The sequence below is a fragment of the Anomaloglossus baeobatrachus genome, chromosome 2, assembly GCF_048569485.1.
Source record: "Anomaloglossus baeobatrachus isolate aAnoBae1 chromosome 2, aAnoBae1.hap1, whole genome shotgun sequence".
Lineage (NCBI taxonomy): Eukaryota > Metazoa > Chordata > Amphibia > Anura > Aromobatidae > Anomaloglossus > Anomaloglossus baeobatrachus.
Window position 1 is genome coordinate 149,269,136 of NC_134354.1, and position 19,879 is coordinate 149,289,014.

The following is a 19,879-nucleotide window of genomic DNA, read 5'->3' on the forward strand; positions in this document are numbered from 1 at the left end:
TAAACACCAGATCTATCAAAATATGAAATAAATGAATTTGATTAGTAAATGGCGTTACAAGAAAAAAATATCAAAATGCCAGAATTGCAGTTTTTCAGATCAACAAGACATCGTATGTACCCCAAAATAATATCAATTAAAACATAAGCTTTGGCTAAGTCCACATAAAACAAGCCTTCACATAGCTCCACCTCCCGAAAATTAAAAACATTACGTCTCTTGAAAAATTGCGACACAAATGCCAAATTATTATTTTTTTTTTTTTTACAAACTTCAGATATTTTTTTCATGACCGAAATAAAACAAAAACTATGAATATTTAGTATTGCAATAATCTTACTGATGTACAGAATCATATTTTCAGGTAGTTTTTAAATGTAATGTGGTCGCTCTGAATAAAAATAATAATAATAATAATAATCAAAATTCAGGAATTGCGCTTTTTTTTTAACCATTTTGCAACACTTTTAATGTTTTCCCCGCAACCAGTAAATCACGTGATAAAATTTATGGTGTCATTCAAAAATACAACCCGTCTCACAAAAACAAGCCCTCATACATCTATGTCAACAGAAAAATAAAAAGTTATGGCTCTTGGAATAAGGGGATAAAAATAAAAAAAAGCACAAAAAAATGGAAGATCGCTCGGTAGGGAAGGTGTTAATAAGGAATCTTCCTCATCACCAATTTTCTCAAGCTCACTAATGTTCTTCAGTTGTCAACAGAGTGGTCCAAAAACTTAAGAGAAGAAATCATTGACAGAAAAGGGTACCAAAGGCATTGACTGCTCCTATAGATGGATTTAGAAACATACGTCACACTTGGATGTGAGAGAAAAAGGATATATCACTGGATTGCTGTGGCAGTAGAAGATCAAAAACCCTGTATGACTGCAAAAGACCTTCAGCAATATTTGGTAGCAGAAGGCACTGAAGTTTCTCCCTGGCACACTGCACTAGGCAGTAGGTACCTAAAATTAGTGAGTGAATTAATCAGATTGATTTGTAGAAGGGAGTACAGTCTTTCAAGATGTCTTTATACTGCTTCCAATATAATCACTTTATTAACTGTATACCACTACTATATTTTTATCAAAATGTCAGGGACAGAAAAGTGGCCCTCCAAACTCACACCATCCTTTCAATTATTATTAACTTATAGTTTTATGTTGAATCTATTTTTTATTAAGTTTTTTAATACAATAAAACAAGACCTACAGTTGCAAACTGACAGAGTTGGCACCTCGAAAGTAAAGCCTGCTTTACACGGTACGATTATACATACGATATCGTATGCGATCATACCCGCCCCCATCATATGTGCGGCACGGTCAATTTGTTGAACGTGTCGCACAAATGATTATTTACCGTCACACGTACTTACCCTTCCATACGACTTTGATGTGGTCGGCGAACGTCCACTTCCCGGAGTGGGAGGGACGTTCGGCGTCACAGCAACGTCATGCGGCAGCCGGCCAATAGAAGCGGAGAGGCGGAGCTGAGCGGGACGTAAACATCCCGCCCACCTCCTTCCTTCCGCATTGCCGGCGGGAGCCGCGGGACGCAGGTAAGATCTGTTCATCGTTCCCGGGGTGTCACACACTGCGATGTGTGCTGCCTCGGGAACATTGAACAACCTCATGTTCAATTTTTAAATTGTCTCTCCAGTAAAGGAGACAAACTCTAGCACAGCGCCACCTATTGGAAGTAGCGATCCTAAAAGTCACAAGTGGATTTTTAACAATCCTTTACAATATGACTCAGGATATATAAGCCAGATCAGAATCCCAATTTGCAGACACGGTGTTTCGGGGTGCTTGCCCCTCGTCAGTGCAAAGTATGGGGGTGTCTGATCTGGCTCATGAGAAAGCTATGTGGGGACCACGTTCAATTTTTAGGAATTGAACGACGTGCGTGCGAAGAACGTTTTTTTGTTCAATCGCAATCGCACGTAGGTTTTACACGCTACAATCTTACTTACGATGCCGGATGTTCGTCACTTACGACGTGACCCCGCCGACACATCGTAAGATTTATTGTAGCGTGTAAAGCCTGCTTTAGTCCATGGGATCTTTGCAAACTGCCAATAAGAAGGTTCACTTCACAATAAAACAGCAGAATCCTTAAATGCAGGTCTACGTTGCTGAAGAGTAAACTCCCCAGGGTCTCCTACCAGCAAATTAGCTTTTAGTTTTAATATTTACCTGATTCTTGTATAGTATGTGGTAATATTAGCTGTAATCCCACATCAGATTATTCCATTATTTGAAAACCTATAAATAACATGAGTTTTAAACAAAGATAAAAAATATCTTTATTAGAACACAAAAAATGATGAAACATGGATAAAAGAGAAGGGGATATACACAATGAAATTAATACTTCCACAGGAAAATTGCCCACATAAACAAAGAACAAGAGACGCAGAAATAGATGTGATATGAAAAAGAAAAAAGCAAATAAATGTGGGAAGATACTATATTTTTCAATTAGTAAGACGAAAAACAATTGCAAATGCAATAATTGATAACTACTGTGGGGAGATACTATAAGGACCTGTTGTCTGGCTGCTGAAGAGCAGGGAGTAAGGCGGGCTTTGCACGTTGCGATATCGGTAACAATGTGTTACCGACGCTGCAGCGATAGTCCCCGCCCCCATCGCAGGTACGATATGTTGTGATTGCTGCCGTAGCGAACATTATCGCTACGCCAGCTTCACATGCACTCACCTGCCCTGCGACGTCGCTCTGGCCGGCGAACCACCTCCTTACTAAGGGGGCGGGTCGTGCAGTGTCATAGCGACGTCACACGGCAGGCAGCCAATAGAAGCGGAGGGGCAGAGATGAGCGGGACGTAAACATCCCGCCCACCTTCTTCCTTCCGCATAGCCGGCCAGGACGCAGGTAGGAGATGTTTCTGGCTCCTGCAGCTTCATACACAGCAATGTGTGCAGGCCGCAGGAACGAGGAACAACATCATACCATCGCAGCAGCGGCATTATGAAAATGTTAGACCCTACAACGATTATACGATAACGACGCTTTTGCGCTCGTTAATCGTATGTAAAAGGCTTTACACACTACGATGTCGACAGCGACGCCGGATGTGTGTCACTTTCGATTTGACCCCACCGACATCGCACCTGCGATATCGTACTGTGCAAAGCCCGCCTAAGGCTATGTTCACACACTGCATCTTTTACTGCGTTTTTGGTGCGTTTTTGAGGTCACAAAGATGCACCTAAATGCATGCATTTCCTTCGCCCAGCAAAGTCTATGAGATTTCTATTTTACTGTCTGCACAGGGCATCTTTTTTTGGCTGCATCTTGGCTGCGTTTTTGAAGATGCAGCATGCTTGACGCATCTATAAGGGATAAGCAGGTTATCCTGCAGAAACACCTCCCCGTACTATATCTCCTTAAATAAATACGAGAACCACGACTTTATTGCAGGAATGGCCACAGTTTATTTTACCGTATATATGTATACCAAAACTCGTGGCCCAACATGCCACTCAATTGTTCAACTTAACCTTATACATATATACCCGTATATCCAGAAACACCGATAGATCCGTCCGAGAGGCAAACCATCATTCCTAACCCCCCGGCCGTAACCTCCAAACCGGCCCAGAGGACCACCTCGGCCGTGATCACCCGGCCCAAGGTGAGGGGTAACAACGTTCCATCGTTAATTACCCCTACCCAGAACCTGCGGGACCTCCGCCCACAAGTTCCCATCCACTCCGAAGCCACTCCCCTTGAGCGACTTCGTACCAAACAACCGACTGTCGGTACTCCCAACCTCTCAGACGGACCTATCACCCCACTGTGACAACAATAGATTAGCAACTCAACCTTGTATTCACCTTTATTCCTTTTTTTTTTTTAAATTTTTTTTTTTTTTTTTTTGAAAAACCATCACCGTTTAAATTTTTTTTTTTTTTTTAATCTTTTTTTTTTTTTTTTTTTTTTATAAACATATACATAAAAAATTATATATCAGGGCGGGCGGGTGGGACACAGAGATCAATCGACGAAAGGGGAGGTGATCAGTACACCCCCCTCTCTTATACCTCTCACAACACCCCACCCCATCCTTGCTCCCCCCCAATCCCCTTACAGCTCCCTTCTACCAATCCTGTCCTCCCACACATCCCCCATCCCATGCAAACCCCATTAACCCTTTCCTAACCTTGCACCCTCCCGATCGTCATGGGGTCCATTCACCCCTATGGGGCTCATTGCCCTTCTTATTCGTTTTACATTTTTCCAGCATTTTTGAGCCCTTCCAGTCAATAGATCTGACTTAAAAAACGCATTGGGCTAAATGCGGTAAAAATAGGGCAAAGCACGTAAAAACGCATGCGTTTTTGCTGTGGGTGCATTTCTTGGGCAAAAACACTGCATCTTTGTGGATAGAAAAGATACAGTGTGTGATCATAGCCTTAAAAGACCTGGAGGGATTAAAGGGAATCTGTCAGCTGCAATATGCACCCAGAACCACGAGCAGTTCTGGGTGCATATTGCTAATCTCTGCCTAACCGTCCCTGTATCTAGTAGCATAGATAAAGAGATCTTTAGAAAATGTATTTCTAAAGATCTTTTATATTATGCTAATGAGCGCAGGGACTAGCCCCAAGGGCATTTCTCCCCTTCGCTAGTTGGCCCACATAGCATGCTAGCACACCCCTGTGGGCGTACTAACATACTAATGAATGCGCACATACCTCACTGTTCATGGCGACTGGCGGAGGATGGATGCGCAGTGCGCATGATCCAGAGTACCCGGGACATCCGATCATGCGTACTAAACAGATGCCAGGTGTAAGCTTGCCGGTTTCATTGAGGTACAGTGTGCATCAGTCACCTTGAACAGCTAGGTATCTGCGTCGTCGCTGTGTATTCATTAGCATGTTATTACACCCACAGGGGCGTGATACCATGCTATGTGGGATGACTAGCTAAGGGGAGAAACGCCATTGGGACTAGTCCCCATGCTCATTAGCTTAAAATAAAAGATCTTTAGAAATACTTTTTCTAAAGATCTCTTTATCTATGCTACTAGATACAGGGACGGTTAGGCAGGGATTAGCATTATGCACCCAGAACTGCTCGTGGTTCTGGGTGAATATTGGACCTGGTCTTTTTGCTTCCTGCACTTCATCAGCCATCAGCACAGGTCCTTATTATATTTTCTTGGCTGCTGTGTGCATGTTTTCCATAATATCTGCAGTGTCTGCTTATTTATTTCTTATTACCTACCTCCTTGCCTTTGCACAGTCTGAGTTACTTGCAATAGCAAATTACCGTATATGAATTTTGGTTCTGTCATTTTTTTATGCACTTTATGTGGATTATATTTATCAATTTTTGCATTTGTTTTTTGTCTCATTAATTGAGAGATACAGTATCTCCCCAAATTTATTTGCTTTTTTCTTTTTCTTGCCATGTATATTTCTGCGTCTCTTGTGCTTTGTATATGTGGGCAATTTTCCTGTGGAGGGATTAATTTCATTATGTATATCCCCTTCTCTTTTATCCTATGTTTTTACCATTTTTTGTATTCTAATAAAGATTACTTATATCTTGCCTTCAAACTAATGTTATTTATAGGTTTTCTTGATTTTTATGAGTTAGCCCTATAAATGAGCCCATTTATCAGTTTTTCTTGCTCTATTATTTGATACATTCATAGTCTAATTTTTACTTTTCTCTTTTTGTCATTTTGCTGTATAGTATAAAGGACTGCAGTGTCTTTCTACTGGGAATTAACAATGATACCAGTATGTGTGACCTATTGAATGATTATACGGAATATGTACAGGGTTCTAATAAAATAGGTAAGTAGATAATTTTGTACCTTATTTAGTTTATAAAGTTGGCTTTAAAGGGAACCTGTCATGTTGAAAATGCAGACAGGATATCATAGAGGAGGACGTGCGGATCAGATTGATATACATTTTTGTGTGAAAAGTTTCAGAATAATGCGTTTAATTAATTAAATCCTTAGTGTTTTTATGTATGAGTCCAGTAGGTGGTCCGATGGACTGGTTGGCAATCCTCCCTGTGTGCGGAGATAACTATCAATGACTAGGTCCGCCCACTGGACTCACACAAACACCAGGCATTTCAATGAATAAAGTACAAGTTGTACGGAATCTTTTGCAACAAACCTACCCATCATTCTATGACAGAATCCAGGCAGTAAAGTCTCATGTTGTTTGGTTGTAACAAGTTGTTGATATGTAGATAAGTCATATGTGGTGTGGCAGTCCATATGTGATAAGACTGGGGTGCATTGTCACACCCTGTATATTCAGGTCTAGAAGATGTGGAAACATTTTTCAGATGAATGAATAAAAGTATGAAATCTATTTATGAAATATCATCATTTCTGCATAAACCGTTCCCAATACCACCTTTATCGGACACTTTTCTACAGAAGAAAACCCCTCTATCCAGTATACAAATCGATTATTGCATGCCAATTGTTTTTCCTGCATAAATAATATTTGAGGGGATGTTGGTGTGAGAAGGCTGATGTATTCTTGTATTTAATGTAGATTACTGCTGCTGCCCCAAGCCCTGTCCATTCTCCAGTTGGTGAGTTCTCATCATTGTCATTACTTTCATATTCTTTGTTCAAAACCATATGCACAAAATACTACCGTGTTTCCCCGAAAGTAAGGCCCTGTCTTACATTAATTTTACCCCCAAAAGTCCCACCCTGCCTTACTTTCGGGGGAGGCCTTACATTGGAAAAAAAAAATAACAATTTCCCCCTCCCCCCTCCCCCCTGCAGCCTCCCCATTGTTTGAGAGTCCGGCATGCACCCCATCCTCCCCCCTGCAGCCTCCCCATTGTTTGAGAGTCCGGAATCCACCCACCCCATCCTCCCCCCTGCAGCCTCCCCATTGTTTGAGAGTCCGGCATGCACCCCATCCTCCCCCCTGCAGCCTCCCCATTGTTTGAGAGTCCGGAATCCACCCACCCCATCCTCCCCCCTGCAGCCTCCCCATTGTTTGAGAGTCCGGCATGCACCCCATCCTCCCCCCTGCAGCCTCCCCATTGTTTGAGAGTCCGGAATCCACCCACCCCATCCTCCCCCCTGCAGCCTCCCCATTGTTTGAGAGTCCGGAATCCACCCACCCCATCCTCCCCCCTGCAGCCTCCCCATACAGTGGTTCTGCCACCACACACACTGACACATACGGTACCAGTACAGACCCACACGGCACACACACACATATCGTACCGGTAAAACACACACACACACACACACACTCTGACACATACAGCCCCCATACACATACCGTACACACACAGAGAGAGAGTAACTTACCGTTACTTTCCTTCTGCCGGGGACGTCGGGGACGCTGGACCAATGGGAGTGAGCCTGCAGGCGGTGACGTCGCGGCTGATTCGGCCAATCAGCTGCGAGCCGGCTGACTGGCCAATCACAGCTCGAGCTGATGGCCAGCAGGGAGCCTGTGACGAACAGGCTGATCGGCCAATCAGCATCAAGCAGGAAGAGCGTTGACCCGGGACGCGCCGCAGGCCGGCGAGATTGCGGGGGCCATTCACCGGAGGAGGTATACATTACGCCGCGACCACCACCCATAGGCGGCCTTACATTCCCCGGGCACCCCCGCTACCCTGCCTTACAATCGGGGGGGTGCCCTACATTGGCGGACCCCCCCGAAACCACCACCCTGCCTTACTTTCGGGGGGTCCTACTTTCGGGGAAACACGGTATTACTTACTGTTTATTAAAGGGTATCTGTCACTAAGGGGTACTTTGCACGCTGCGACATCGCAAGCCGATGCTGCTGCGATGTCGAGCGCGATAGTCCCCGCCCCCGTCGCAGCAGCAATATCTTGTGATTGCTGCCGTAGCGAACATTATCACTACGGCAGCTTCACACGCACTTACCTGCCCTGCGACGTCGCTCTGGTCGGCGACCCGCCTCCTTATTAAGGGGGCGGGTCATGCGGCGTCATAGCGATGTCACACGGCAGGTGGCCAATAGAAGCGGAGGGGCGGAGATGAGCGGGACGTAAACATCCCGCCCACCTCCTTCCTTCCACAGAGCCGGCGTGAGACATGGTGACGCAGGTAGGAGATGTTCCTCGTTCCTGCGGCTTCTCTCACACAGCGATGTGTGCTGCCGCAGGAACGAGGAACAACATCATACCGTTCACTGCTGCCAAATTATGTAAATGTCGGACCCTACACCGATGATACGGTAACAACGCTTTTGCGCTCGTTAATCATATCATAAAGGATTTACACACTACGATATCGACTGTGATGCCGGATGTGCGTCACTTTCGATTTGACCCCACCGATATCGCACCTGCGATGTCCTAGTCTGCAAAGCCCGCCTAAGACTACCTCCTGTAAAATCACCGCATTTTGTAGCTCTTCTCCTACAGGTGTCTAATGGGTACATTTGCACCTAGTAAACTATCCTTAAATATTTTGGCAGTGTAGGTGTCCTACCTAGCTCGCCTCATTATGCAGCGCTCATATATCAATGCTACTATTCCCTAAAGACGTCTTTTAACCAGGGAGTATTACAAATCGCTGGATTTAGATTTCCATTTATACATGGGTCTCAAACTCGGCCAAGGGTTCAAGGTTTTTGGCTGCAGATCGAAAAATATTTTAAGTTGACGGGTCAAATTTTTGGAAGGATTAGATGATGTTTTTAGTGATGCCACTATTTTTCTTTACGACTTTTTGATCACCGTATATTCCATTTTTTTGTGTCACTATAATGAAAGAGTTACATTTTTGTCTTTTTTTTTTTACACTGTTTGTATGGTTTATGGAACAGCTTTATAACTTGGGTCATTCTGGGTTGCACTTTTTTGTTTACTTTGGTTTTTACATAGAGCAGCATTTTTGATGGCTAAATTTTTTTCTGTTATTTATTTTTTTCCGTTTTTACTATTTTATTTTTAACTTCTTTACATAGTTGCCATATGGGGTTTTAACATTTATTTGACTGATTGGGGATCTAATATCCTTCAATACTTCTAAAACTATCAGTCTAATTACACTGGATCTTTGCCTGTTAAAATCTACTTATTGCATAGTCTTACAGGCCACCATAGCTGGCTGACCAGAAAGCTATTACGTGGCCCACATTGCCATGGCAACTACTAATGAGGCCCATTGAAGAGTAATAGCATTCCCCCTATTGATAATATTGTCCTTAATAGAGCCAAGTAATATTGTGTCCTGCTCTGACTCCTATCCTGTAATAACATCCGCTGTACTGGACTAAATTCAATAATAATATCCTCTGTCATCTAATAATGTCCTTCTTCCTGGTCCCTGTCCGGTAATAATATCCCCATCCTGTAATAATGTATTCCATCCTGTAATAATGCCCTCTATCCTGGCCCTCATCCTGTAGTAGTGCCCTCTATACTGTAATAATGTCCCCTATTCTCTACTAATGTCCCTATCCTGTAATAATGTCCTCTATCCTAACCCCCATCCTGTAATAGTGCCCTTTATACTGTAATAATGTTTCCTCTATTCCATAATGTCCCCCATCCTATAATAATGTCTTCTGTTTTGTCCCCCATCCTGTAATAATGTCCCCAGCCCTGTGCCCCATGCTGTCACTCTTCACATACATATAAAAACAAAAAAAAATTGTACTCACCTGTCCTCATTCCCATGTTGTGCAGTGTCCTCTTCCTGCGTAGGGAAGAAGTGCGATGCATGGCAGTGATATTGTGGGTTGACCGTGATGGGCGTGCCAACATCAGCTGCTTGCCTCTGATTGGCCAGTGGCATATATAATAATTTGTGGCTCAAAGAGCCAAAGGTATTGTACATTTCAAATGAATGTGCGTCTGAGGATGCATACTCAGCTTGAAATGGAGCTTGCGTCTACAAGCTCTTATCCTCCTCAGGCCTGGTTATTGTCAACCTCAGAGGCTGCATGTGACTGGCGTATGTGAGACCCCTGCTTTGGGATATCATATAGATACCCATAAATAAAGTGTTCCGTGCTAGCGACTGATGTCGTTCGAGAAGAAATGTAAAGCTCTGTATACGTCACAACATGGGTTTACATTCTTCTCATATGTTGCTGAAACCTCTTAACATGTGCACCAAGCGTAAACACAGACATTTACAAATTACATTACCTATAAGCTTCCAGTTAATAGAATTGTATACTGTGTATATGTTCATTTAGGGAATGCATTGGTGCTGAAAAGCATAGTTGACTACACTTTTCAGTCCAATGCAATAAAAAGTCTACAGACCCGTACCTGCTGAACATATGTCAAGGACTTTCAGCATACAAATGAAAAAAGGCTTCCCAGGCAGTTCCTGGTGAAAGTGCTGACTGTAACCACCAATTAGGGTATGAAGACAGCCATCTTGAAAATGTTCCAACTATTGCTCACATTGTATTGAGATTAGCATGACATTTTACTAATTCCAGCTACAATTGCCTCAGAAAAGATGAACCACAAACCTGATCCAAGTGTAATCTTGTCCTTGCTTTTGCAGTTATAGCACTTCCCCTTCCTGTTCTTCCAATGGCAGCGGTGGAAGTGGAGGGAGCAGCACCGTCCAGACCACAACTGCCGACAACAGCGGCATGGGAATTGGTACAACTGTTATTAATGGATCTACTACAATTGTTTACCGTGGACCTTCTACAACATTTACCAAAGGATCTAGTACAACTTTTAATATTTTATCTAACACAACTCTGGATGCTGAGCTCAGTACAACAATTGGTCATGACTCCAGTACAGCACTTACACGTGACACTGCATTAACAACAAACAGTAAATCACAAACAACGATTAACAGTGAAATTACGTTGGGCAATTGGGAAACTAATACAACAGTTAACCTTGGTAATACAACTACTATTGTAACTGGTGACCAAGGATCAATGACAACGACTAATACTGAAGATAACAATCCATCTCATACAAGAACCAGAACAACGAAGACAACAGCTGTCAGTGAACCTAGGAGGACTACCAATGGTAAAGCTAATATTACAGCTAGTGAATCTACAAGAACAACCAATGGGGAATCTAATATTACAGCTAGTGAATCTACAAGAACAACCAATGGGGAATCTAATATTACAGCTAGTGAATCTACAAGAACAACCAATGGGGAATCTAATATTACAACTACAAGGGAATCTTCAACAACTATTACAAATATTACCGCTGTCCATACTACACATAACTCTGCAAAAACAGGTAAACTGGAAATACTCTCATAATTGTGTGAAATCTCCACTTCCGTACAATATAATATTGCAATATCTAGTGCATTTTTTATTCTTGTTCCTGTAAATGTTTAATTCAAATACATGCATGGGCGTACCCAGCGAGGGGCAGGGGGGGGCAGCTGCCCCCCCCTAGAAGCAGGGGCACGGTGTAGTGGGCCGGTGCCTGTAGTCGTCCGCTTTATCTGCAGCCACCGGCGAGTTACTCAGCAGTGTGTACATGCCGGGCACACTAGCTGCAGCAGGAGGCAGTGCCCTGTGCTGGGCCGGCCCTGCTGTGTGCTGTGTGCCCGGCATGCACACAGTGCAGAGGAGCGTGCCGGTGGCTGCAGCTTCCTCCTTCTTCCTATTCAAATGTATTTGCGTCTTTCAGACGTAAATACATTTGAACAGCGCGCCGGGTCGGGGCCCCGCCCCCGACAGGCAGCAGCGTGATGAGATCAGCACATTGCTGACGTCATCACAGGGCTGCGGGCGCCACACTGGATTCATCAGGCAGCGGTAAGCGCTCCATGGAGGAGCCGAAGAGACAGGTATAATTAATGGAGATATGTGGGGAGGGGCTGAGGACATATAACGGGGAACATTTGTGAAGGAGACACAGCTTTGTGACAGACAGAGGAGGAGCACTGTATTCCGAGGGAGGGGGGGAGGCAGGTGTGTGTAGTGATGGGGTAGTGTAATTTGTGTCTGCAGCGGGTGATGGGGGGTGCAATGTATTATGTCTGGGGAGGGGGTAATGGAGCGTGCATTGTATTATGTGTGTGTGTGAGGGTAATGGGGGTGCATTGTAGTGTGTGTGTGAGGGTAATGGGGGTGCATTGTAGTGTGTGTGTGTGTGTGTGTAGGGGGTGATGGGGGGTGCATTGTATTGTGTGTGTGTAGGGGGTGATGGGGGGGTGCATTGTGTGTGTGTGTTTGTAGGGGGTGCACCGTGTGTGTGTAGGGGATGATGGGGGGTGCATTGTATTGTGTGTGTGTGTGTGTGTGTAGGGGGTGATGGGGGGTGAATTGTGTGTGTGTGTAGGGTTTGATGGGGGGGTGCATTGTGTGTGTGTGTAGGGTGTGATGGGGGGTGCATTGTGTGTGTGTGTAGGGGGTGATGGGGGGGCGCATTGTGTGTGTGTGTGTGTGAGGGTAATGGGGTGCATTGTAGTGTGTGTGTGTGTGTGTGTAGGGGGTGATGGGGGGTGCATTGTATTCTGTGTGTGTGTGTGTGTGTGTGTGTGTGTGTGTGTAGGGGATGATGAGGGGTGCATTGTGTGTGTGTATGGGGTGATGGGGGGTGCATTGTATTCTGTGTGTGTGTGTGTGTGTGTGTAGAGGATGATGAGGGGTGCATTGTGTGTGTGTGTAGGGGGTGATGGGGGGTGCATTGTGTGTGTGTGTGTGTGTGTGTGTGTGTGTAGGGGGTGATGGGGGGGTGCATTGTGTGTGTGTGTAGGGGGTGATGTGTGTGTGTGTGTGTGTGTGTGTGTGTGTAGGGAGTAATGGGGGTGCATTGTGTGTGTGTGTGTGTGTGTAGGGAGTAATGGGGGTGCATTGTATTGTGTGTGTGTGTGTGTGTGTGTAGGGGTGATGGGGGGATGCAACCAAAATATGATGCATTTACTGCAGTACCATCTGAACTAACAGATGAATAGCTTTCTGTAAAACCAGTGCTTTGTAATGCAAATTTTCCATGACACAACTATGTGAGAGTCCATGTAAGCAGAGCTGCAGAAGCAATATTACTAAAGTCATGGTCAAAACTTTCAAAAGCTTGGCTTCATTGGCCAGAATAGGATTGAAAAAACAATGGCTATAAAACCAAACATGACATATGTCCAGGTTTCGTGCTGGCTTGGAAGAAATCTGCTATGCAGACAAAGCAGGGCAGAGGAAAAGATTGGATTCCTCTCCTTATCGCTGTCCCTGTTCATAATGGTTTGCCTTTCACTCCGCTGTGGCATGATATAAGTAAAACACTAGGATATGTGATGGTGTTTCTGTAGTAGCCCTATACACAAGCACCAGGATTAAACATTGTTTATTCACAAACTGAACAAAGAGTTACTTGTAATAAAGTCATATTTGAGACATTATTAGGAGCCTGATAAAGTGCTTCTATTGTTATGGGGGTAAATCCCCTTAACAGATTTCCTTTAAAGGGGTTGTCTGGCCTTGGAGTACAAGTCTTCAATCACTCTATGTGACTGCAGACTTGTAAATCTTCACAACGCGTTACGTGCACACTGTCAGGATTCTCTAGTGCTTGCCGACTGGATGTGCATGTCCTCATTCAATACAATTGAATTTAGTGAGGCCAGATACAACTAGTTGAAATGTGGCCGGAAATATGCAAATCAGATTACTAGCGGTCATGCGCCCACCTGCTGCTGGTGCCGGCACCAGAGAATCCTGACAGTGCGTGAGCAGTGAGAATTCACAAGTGTGCAGTCACATAGAATGATTGTAGACTTGTACCCCAAGGCCAGACAACCTATTGTCAGAAATATTGAGTAAACCTTACCTATACTGCAAAGCTATTCTTCAAAAAAAATGTATAAAGGCCCCGTCACACTAAGCAACATCGCTAGCAACATCGCTGCTAAGGAACAACTTTTGTGACGTAGCAGCGATGTTGCTAGCGATGTTGCTGTGCGTGACATCCAGCAACAACCTGGCCCCTGCTGTGAGGTCGTTGGTTGTTGCTGAATGTGCTGGGCCATTTTTTAGTCGTTGCTCTCCCGCTGTGAAGCACAGATCGCTGTGTGTGACAGCGACAGAGCAACAACTGAATGTGCAGGCAGCAGGAGCCGGCTTCTGTGGACGCTGGTAACCACGGTAAACATCGGGTAACCAAGAAGCCCTTCCCTTGGTTACCCGATATTTACCTTCGTTACTAGCGTCCGCCGCTCTCAGGTGTCAGTGCCGGCTCCCTGCTCTCTGTACACGTAGCCACAGTACACATCGGGTAATTAACCCGATGTGTACTGTGGCTAGGAGTGCAGGGAACAGGGAGCCGGCACTGGCAGTGTGAGAGCGGCGGACGCTGGTAACGAAGGTAAATATCGGGTAACGAAGGTAAGGGCTTCTTGGTTAACCGATGTTTACCGTGGTTACCAGCGTCCGCAGAAGCCGGCTCCTGCTGCCTGCACACGTAGCAGAGTACACATCAGGCAATTAACCCGATGTGTACTGTGGCTAGGTGTGCAGGGAGCCAGCGCTAAGCGGTGTGCGCTGGTAACCAAGGTAAATATCGGGTTGCTTACCCGATATTTACCTTAGTTACCAAGCGCAGCATCGCTTCCACGCGGCGCTGGGGGCTGGGTGCTGGTCACTGGTTGGTGGTGAGACCTTCCTGTGTGACAGCTCACCAGCAACCCGTGTAGCGACGCTCCAGCGATCCCTGCCAGGTCAGGTTGCTGGTGGGATCGCTGGAGCATCGCTTAGTGTGACATCTCACCAGTGACCTCCTAGCAACTTACCAGCGATCCCTATCAGGTTGTATCATTGTTGGGATCGCTGGTAAGTTGTTTAGTGTGACTGGGCCTTTACATTACCAGCAACATGTGTCAAAATGTATTATTTGAAGTTTCAGCTAATTGCTTAATTGCATTTCTTTTTTCTTGTTCAAAGATGCTTTTAACAATGTGAACAGCCAGATATCTGCAAATCCCAACTCATCCATTGTAAACAGCAGTGTGTACCAGTTAGAAGACCTGTTGTCTGGAGAATTGAGCCCCGATGAAGCAGCAGCAGCGCTCGATTGCATGAACACTTTTTTAAATGTCTCTCAAGATCTACTTGGACCATTCTCCAACAGGTAATTCAGTCTGTTTCAGCCTAAAATATCTCTTGCGAGTCACCAGGACCTGAGTAATGGCAGATCCCTCTAATATAACGAGTGTTCTGAAATATAGATCTCATTATTGGTTTCCAGCACACGCAGATGGATGTCTAGTCTCGGTAGTCTAAATATATTTTCTTTGGTGTTTACAGGTTAATTAAGATAGTGGACAAAATTGGTTTACTGCTGACTTTCCCTGGAAATTCCATAAATCTGACCTCTCAGTCTTTGGCACTGGCAGTGAGTAAAGTCAATGATAGCTTTTTCACAGGAACATCATTCGGTGTCGACTCCTCATCTGGCCTACAGGTAGGGTATATATCGATTGTATCGTAATATATTAATTGCTTATAAAATACGTAAACTTAATTAGTAAATGTAGTGTTATTAGAAATAGCTAGAAAGATCTAGAAGTCTATGTGCACAATGGTCAGCAATCTTATATTACATTGTGAACACCATGTGCTTAGTTTAGTAGTGAGACAGATATAAGAAGCCACCGCAAACATACACCTCTTAATAAATCTCTGGCAGATTGTGCAGCAGAAAATCAAATGATGGGGTAGATTTGCAGTTTAATTTACACAAATTTTGGTATATAGTGATTTTGTCAGACCACTTTGCCTTTCACTAAGCTTTGCCACCTTTTAAAAACAAAGGGTGTAAAAGTTGCAAATTGTTCTACAATATAGCTTACGCAATAATTTAAATATCCACCTATTTAATTGTTTGTTGTTACTGGCATTGATTTATAGACAGATACTATATGGATTAATGTCATTGTATTCTTTTTATGGAAAGGTATCTTTGGGTCCCCAAGCTCCGGCAAACAGTGCTGCATCCATTCTTCTGCCTGCCTCATTAATTAATGACATGTCTCCTGATGATAAAAAGAACGCCTCCAGAGTACAGTTCAACTATTATGCAAAGACGTCATTCTTCATGGTATAACCTAGAACTTATATTAATGATAGGATGATTGTGTGAGATAGAACAATACGTGCTGACTGTGAGATCTCACCTAAGGTCTCCATACACATTCAAGCAGCGTTGACCAATGTTGGCAGGCTAGGCAGACAGTCTAAAATGTATGGTGGCCTTCCCATCTTTAGTGATGTCTGGCATCTCCGATCCTTTTGTTCTTAGCAAGGTAAGCCGCTGCCAGAAAAGTCTGGCAGCAGCTCTCAGCGAGCACAGGAAAGCTTATCAGAGAAAGTGCTCCTGTGTATGGGAGAGTCAGGCCGCCGACCAATCGGTCAAACTATTCTTCGTGTGTATGGATAGCATATGTTTGCATATATTGGCAATAAAGATAAACTGTTCAGGTCAATTTCACATAATCGTTTTATGGCTGCAACTCTTGGCCTGGCTGTGTATGTGATCAACTGAACTAAGGGCATCATAAATCCTGGTATAAGAGCTTGTTAATATAAGAGTATAACACAGACTGGGGCATCAGATTTTTATCGTATACCACTAGTACCAGTTTTATACAATGGGGCAATGCAGATCTGTGATTTGTTTCTCATGCCAATTCGGCATGAGAAATCAATTGCAGCATGCTGCTAGTGGCTTCAATATTCACATTACGCACACCCATACAAGAATATGGGGGTATGTGAAACATCGGACTGCACTCAGATGTCATCCTAGTGCTGTCCGATTACTGTTGGATACAGGCAATGGAGAGGATGGATAAATTAAGTTTTACGTGTTCTTAACAGCTGAGCTCTGGTAGAGCTTTAACTGAGTGATTCTACCAGCCCGATTCTCATGTATGAGAGAATATATGGCCGTGTGACCCCAGCCTTATTTTGGGTGATCAGCACTGTGGGACCAGTGTGAAAACTACCTATGTGTCATTAGACTAATGATGAGGCTAGTCTGTATCCTGTTATTGTTGCCTCTAACAGCTATCTAATAGTCCAGAGCTGTCACTGCTAAACTCATGTCTACCTTCAAGCTTAATGTTGTGCATAGTTATGTGTCTGAAGATTTAGGGCTAACATTTTGTGGAGTTCACAGTTGTAGGAGATCCCTGCACCAGTGTAATTAACAAGCAATGATGCTTTTAGCAACTACGATAGCAAAACAGCACCTCCTAACTGAATGCAGCCATTGGCAGGAATCTGTTATTGCACCCAGTGTAGTGTTTTATTATAGGAATCGTCTTCATATATTTACAGCAGACCAGTTGAAAATACCACACAAGACTTAGGCTATTGTTAGTGTCTAGAGATGGGTAAGCACTAAAGTAATGGAAAGTCTATGACTGGCCTGCTCGGGTCTCTGCCCACATACAGGAAGCCATAAAATGAGTATTAGATAGGGCAGGGGGGGGGGTTTGGAGGGGGGTCACATTATCTCCGAGAATGTTGTTTTATCCCTCGGGAGAGCCATTCAGAAAGTGCCAGTGGCTCTCTCCGGAGTGCCTGCACACATCATGCAGTGAAGCAAGCCTGTGCGTTGTGGTCGTTGTTTTATGGACTAAACATCTGAGAACCCGCGATACTCGGCTGAGTACCCGAGCACCCTAATGCTCAATTAAGTGCCGAGCACTCTCGCCCATCTCTATTAGTTACAAAAGTAGAGTGTATCAAAACATTTTCCTCCCATGACAAATTGTTTTAAGGCAATTTTCAGTACATGTTTTAACACTATTTCTGCATATTTATCAGGACTCATCACTCAAAAATCAACAATTGCTAAGCAATGTGATATCGTCAAGTGTTGCAAACCTCTCAGTAATTAATTTAAGTGAAAATATTACTGTGGCACTAAAGACTTCAGCAAAGAATATCTCAGTAAGTATGTTATTATCTGTATACCAGGGCTATACCGTAGTTTATATGTGCCAGTATTCTTGCGAAATACTGACACAATATTTGCCCCTATTAAAATGTATTTGATTTTCCTATCTGCAAAAGTATTCCTGACAGTCCGAATATGATGATATAGTGCTAATGACTATGAGCGATGTTAAATTGCTTTAATTAGTTAGACAGCATGAAAATAAGCAATTGACTTGCATCTTATACCTGTAGCCATTATCCTGAAATGAGAGATTTTATCTTTATAGTGTGCAACTATTTCCATGGAGCTCGGTTTCCAGCCCCTCACCAAGTGTGCGCAGTAGTTACTTTCCAAGAAAGGGGTTCATTTCCTTTGATTTCTAAACATCAGTTAGCTCCGTAGGCCTGTTCTGAGTGGAACATGTCTTGTTATACCGCTGTATGGTCTTGGCCACCGTGCAGCAGCCAATGGTTTATGGCTGTGTGTTGGGTTATTTAGAGGGCACCAAATTTACACTGTTATACAAGCTGTACACTGACTATTTTACATTGTATCAAAGTGTCATATTTTCAGTGTTGTTCCATGAAAATGTAATAAAACATCTATAAAAATATGAGGGGTTTACTCACTTTTGTGATATACTGTAAATCACCAGTCTGCAGCTTTTACAGCAGGGCTCCTAATTTTGTCTTCCTGCTTTGCTTTTGTTGTCCTAAGCTGTGTGCTTTTTCAAATTCCTTGGTATCTCTGTGTGTAAATTTCAGTGATAGCAGTGTAAACTCCAAAACAAACCGCTGAGGGCTGAATGTGTGAAGTAGAACTTTACTGAGCTTAATGCAGGCGTCACACGAGACGATCTATCGTGCGATGCATCGTCGGGGTCACGGTTTTTGTGACGCACATCCGGCATCGTTTGCGACATCGTCCCGTGTGACACCTACGAGCGACGGAAAACGGTTGCAAATCGTGTGCAAATCGTTTATCTGTCACTCGTCGCTCATTTTTAAAAAATTGTTTATTTTTCTTTCAGCTGGTTGTTCATCGTACCCAGGGCAGCACACATCGCTCCGTTTGACACCCCGGGAACGATGAACACAGCTTACTTGCGTCCCGCGGCTCCCGCCGGCTATGCGGAAGGAAGAAGGTGGGCGGGATGTTTACGTCCTGCTCATCTCCGCCCCTCCGCTTCTATTGGCCGGCCGCTGTGTGACGTCGCTGTGATGCCGAACGTCCCTCCCCCTTCAGGAAGAGGATGTTCTCCGCCCACAGCAAGGTCGCTCAGCAGGTAAGTACGTGTGACGGCGGTTTAACGACTTTGTGCGACACAGGCAGCGATTTGCCCGTGACGCACAAACGACGGGGGCGGATACAATTGCTTGTGTGATCGCACGAGAGATCGTACCGCGTGACGCCCGCGTTAGAGTTCTACTAATACTACAGCTCTACTAGTCACCAGAGCTGTCACTCAAGGAGAAATGCCCGCCTTGCCAGAAACAAGGAAGGAAACTTAGGAGACTGTACAGCTCAAGGCTGCTCAAGAGATAACTTGAGTATATTCATTTAATTAATTCAGTGACCCATATAGGATAAATACAATGTATGCTCACCTCCTGCAGCGGTGCTATTCCAGTGATAGCAGCACTGCTGTTCCTAGGGGGTGATAGAATATTAATGGCAATGTGGCAACATAGCTGAAACAGTGCCAGTATGGGAGGCAAATATAAGTTTTCTTATTTGAATCGGGGAACTTTGTAATTTAAAAAGGGGTTGTCCAATTAGTGGTCGTCCTGTGATCTTATTCTGCCAAGCTTAGCCTGATTGACCCCAGACCATTCATGTATCATCGGGTGGTCATATAAGTGAAAGTAAGAATTAGCGCATACAGTGGCATACAAAAGCTTGGGCACCCCTAGTCAAAATGACTGATATTGTGAACAGTTAAGCAAGTTGAAGATTAAATGATCTCTA

General features: G+C 44.1%; 1 protein-coding gene across 2 annotated transcripts in view; it reads left to right on the forward strand.

The window, feature by feature from the left end:
• Positions 1-19,879, forward strand: part of ADGRG2 (adhesion G protein-coupled receptor G2) — a 229,208-nt gene that overhangs the window by 186,503 nt on the left and 22,826 nt on the right. For both annotated transcript variants that reach the window (XM_075335436.1, XM_075335437.1), the window contains 7 exons: positions 5,738-5,841; positions 6,565-6,604; positions 10,542-11,257; positions 14,908-15,094; positions 15,271-15,427; positions 15,920-16,063; positions 17,797-17,922. In XM_075335436.1, coding sequence (XP_075191551.1) covers positions 5,738-5,841; positions 6,565-6,604; positions 10,542-11,257; positions 14,908-15,094; positions 15,271-15,427; positions 15,920-16,063; positions 17,797-17,922 — 1,474 coding nt within the window. The remainder of the gene's footprint in view (positions 1-5,737; positions 5,842-6,564; positions 6,605-10,541; positions 11,258-14,907; positions 15,095-15,270; positions 15,428-15,919; positions 16,064-17,796; positions 17,923-19,879) is intronic.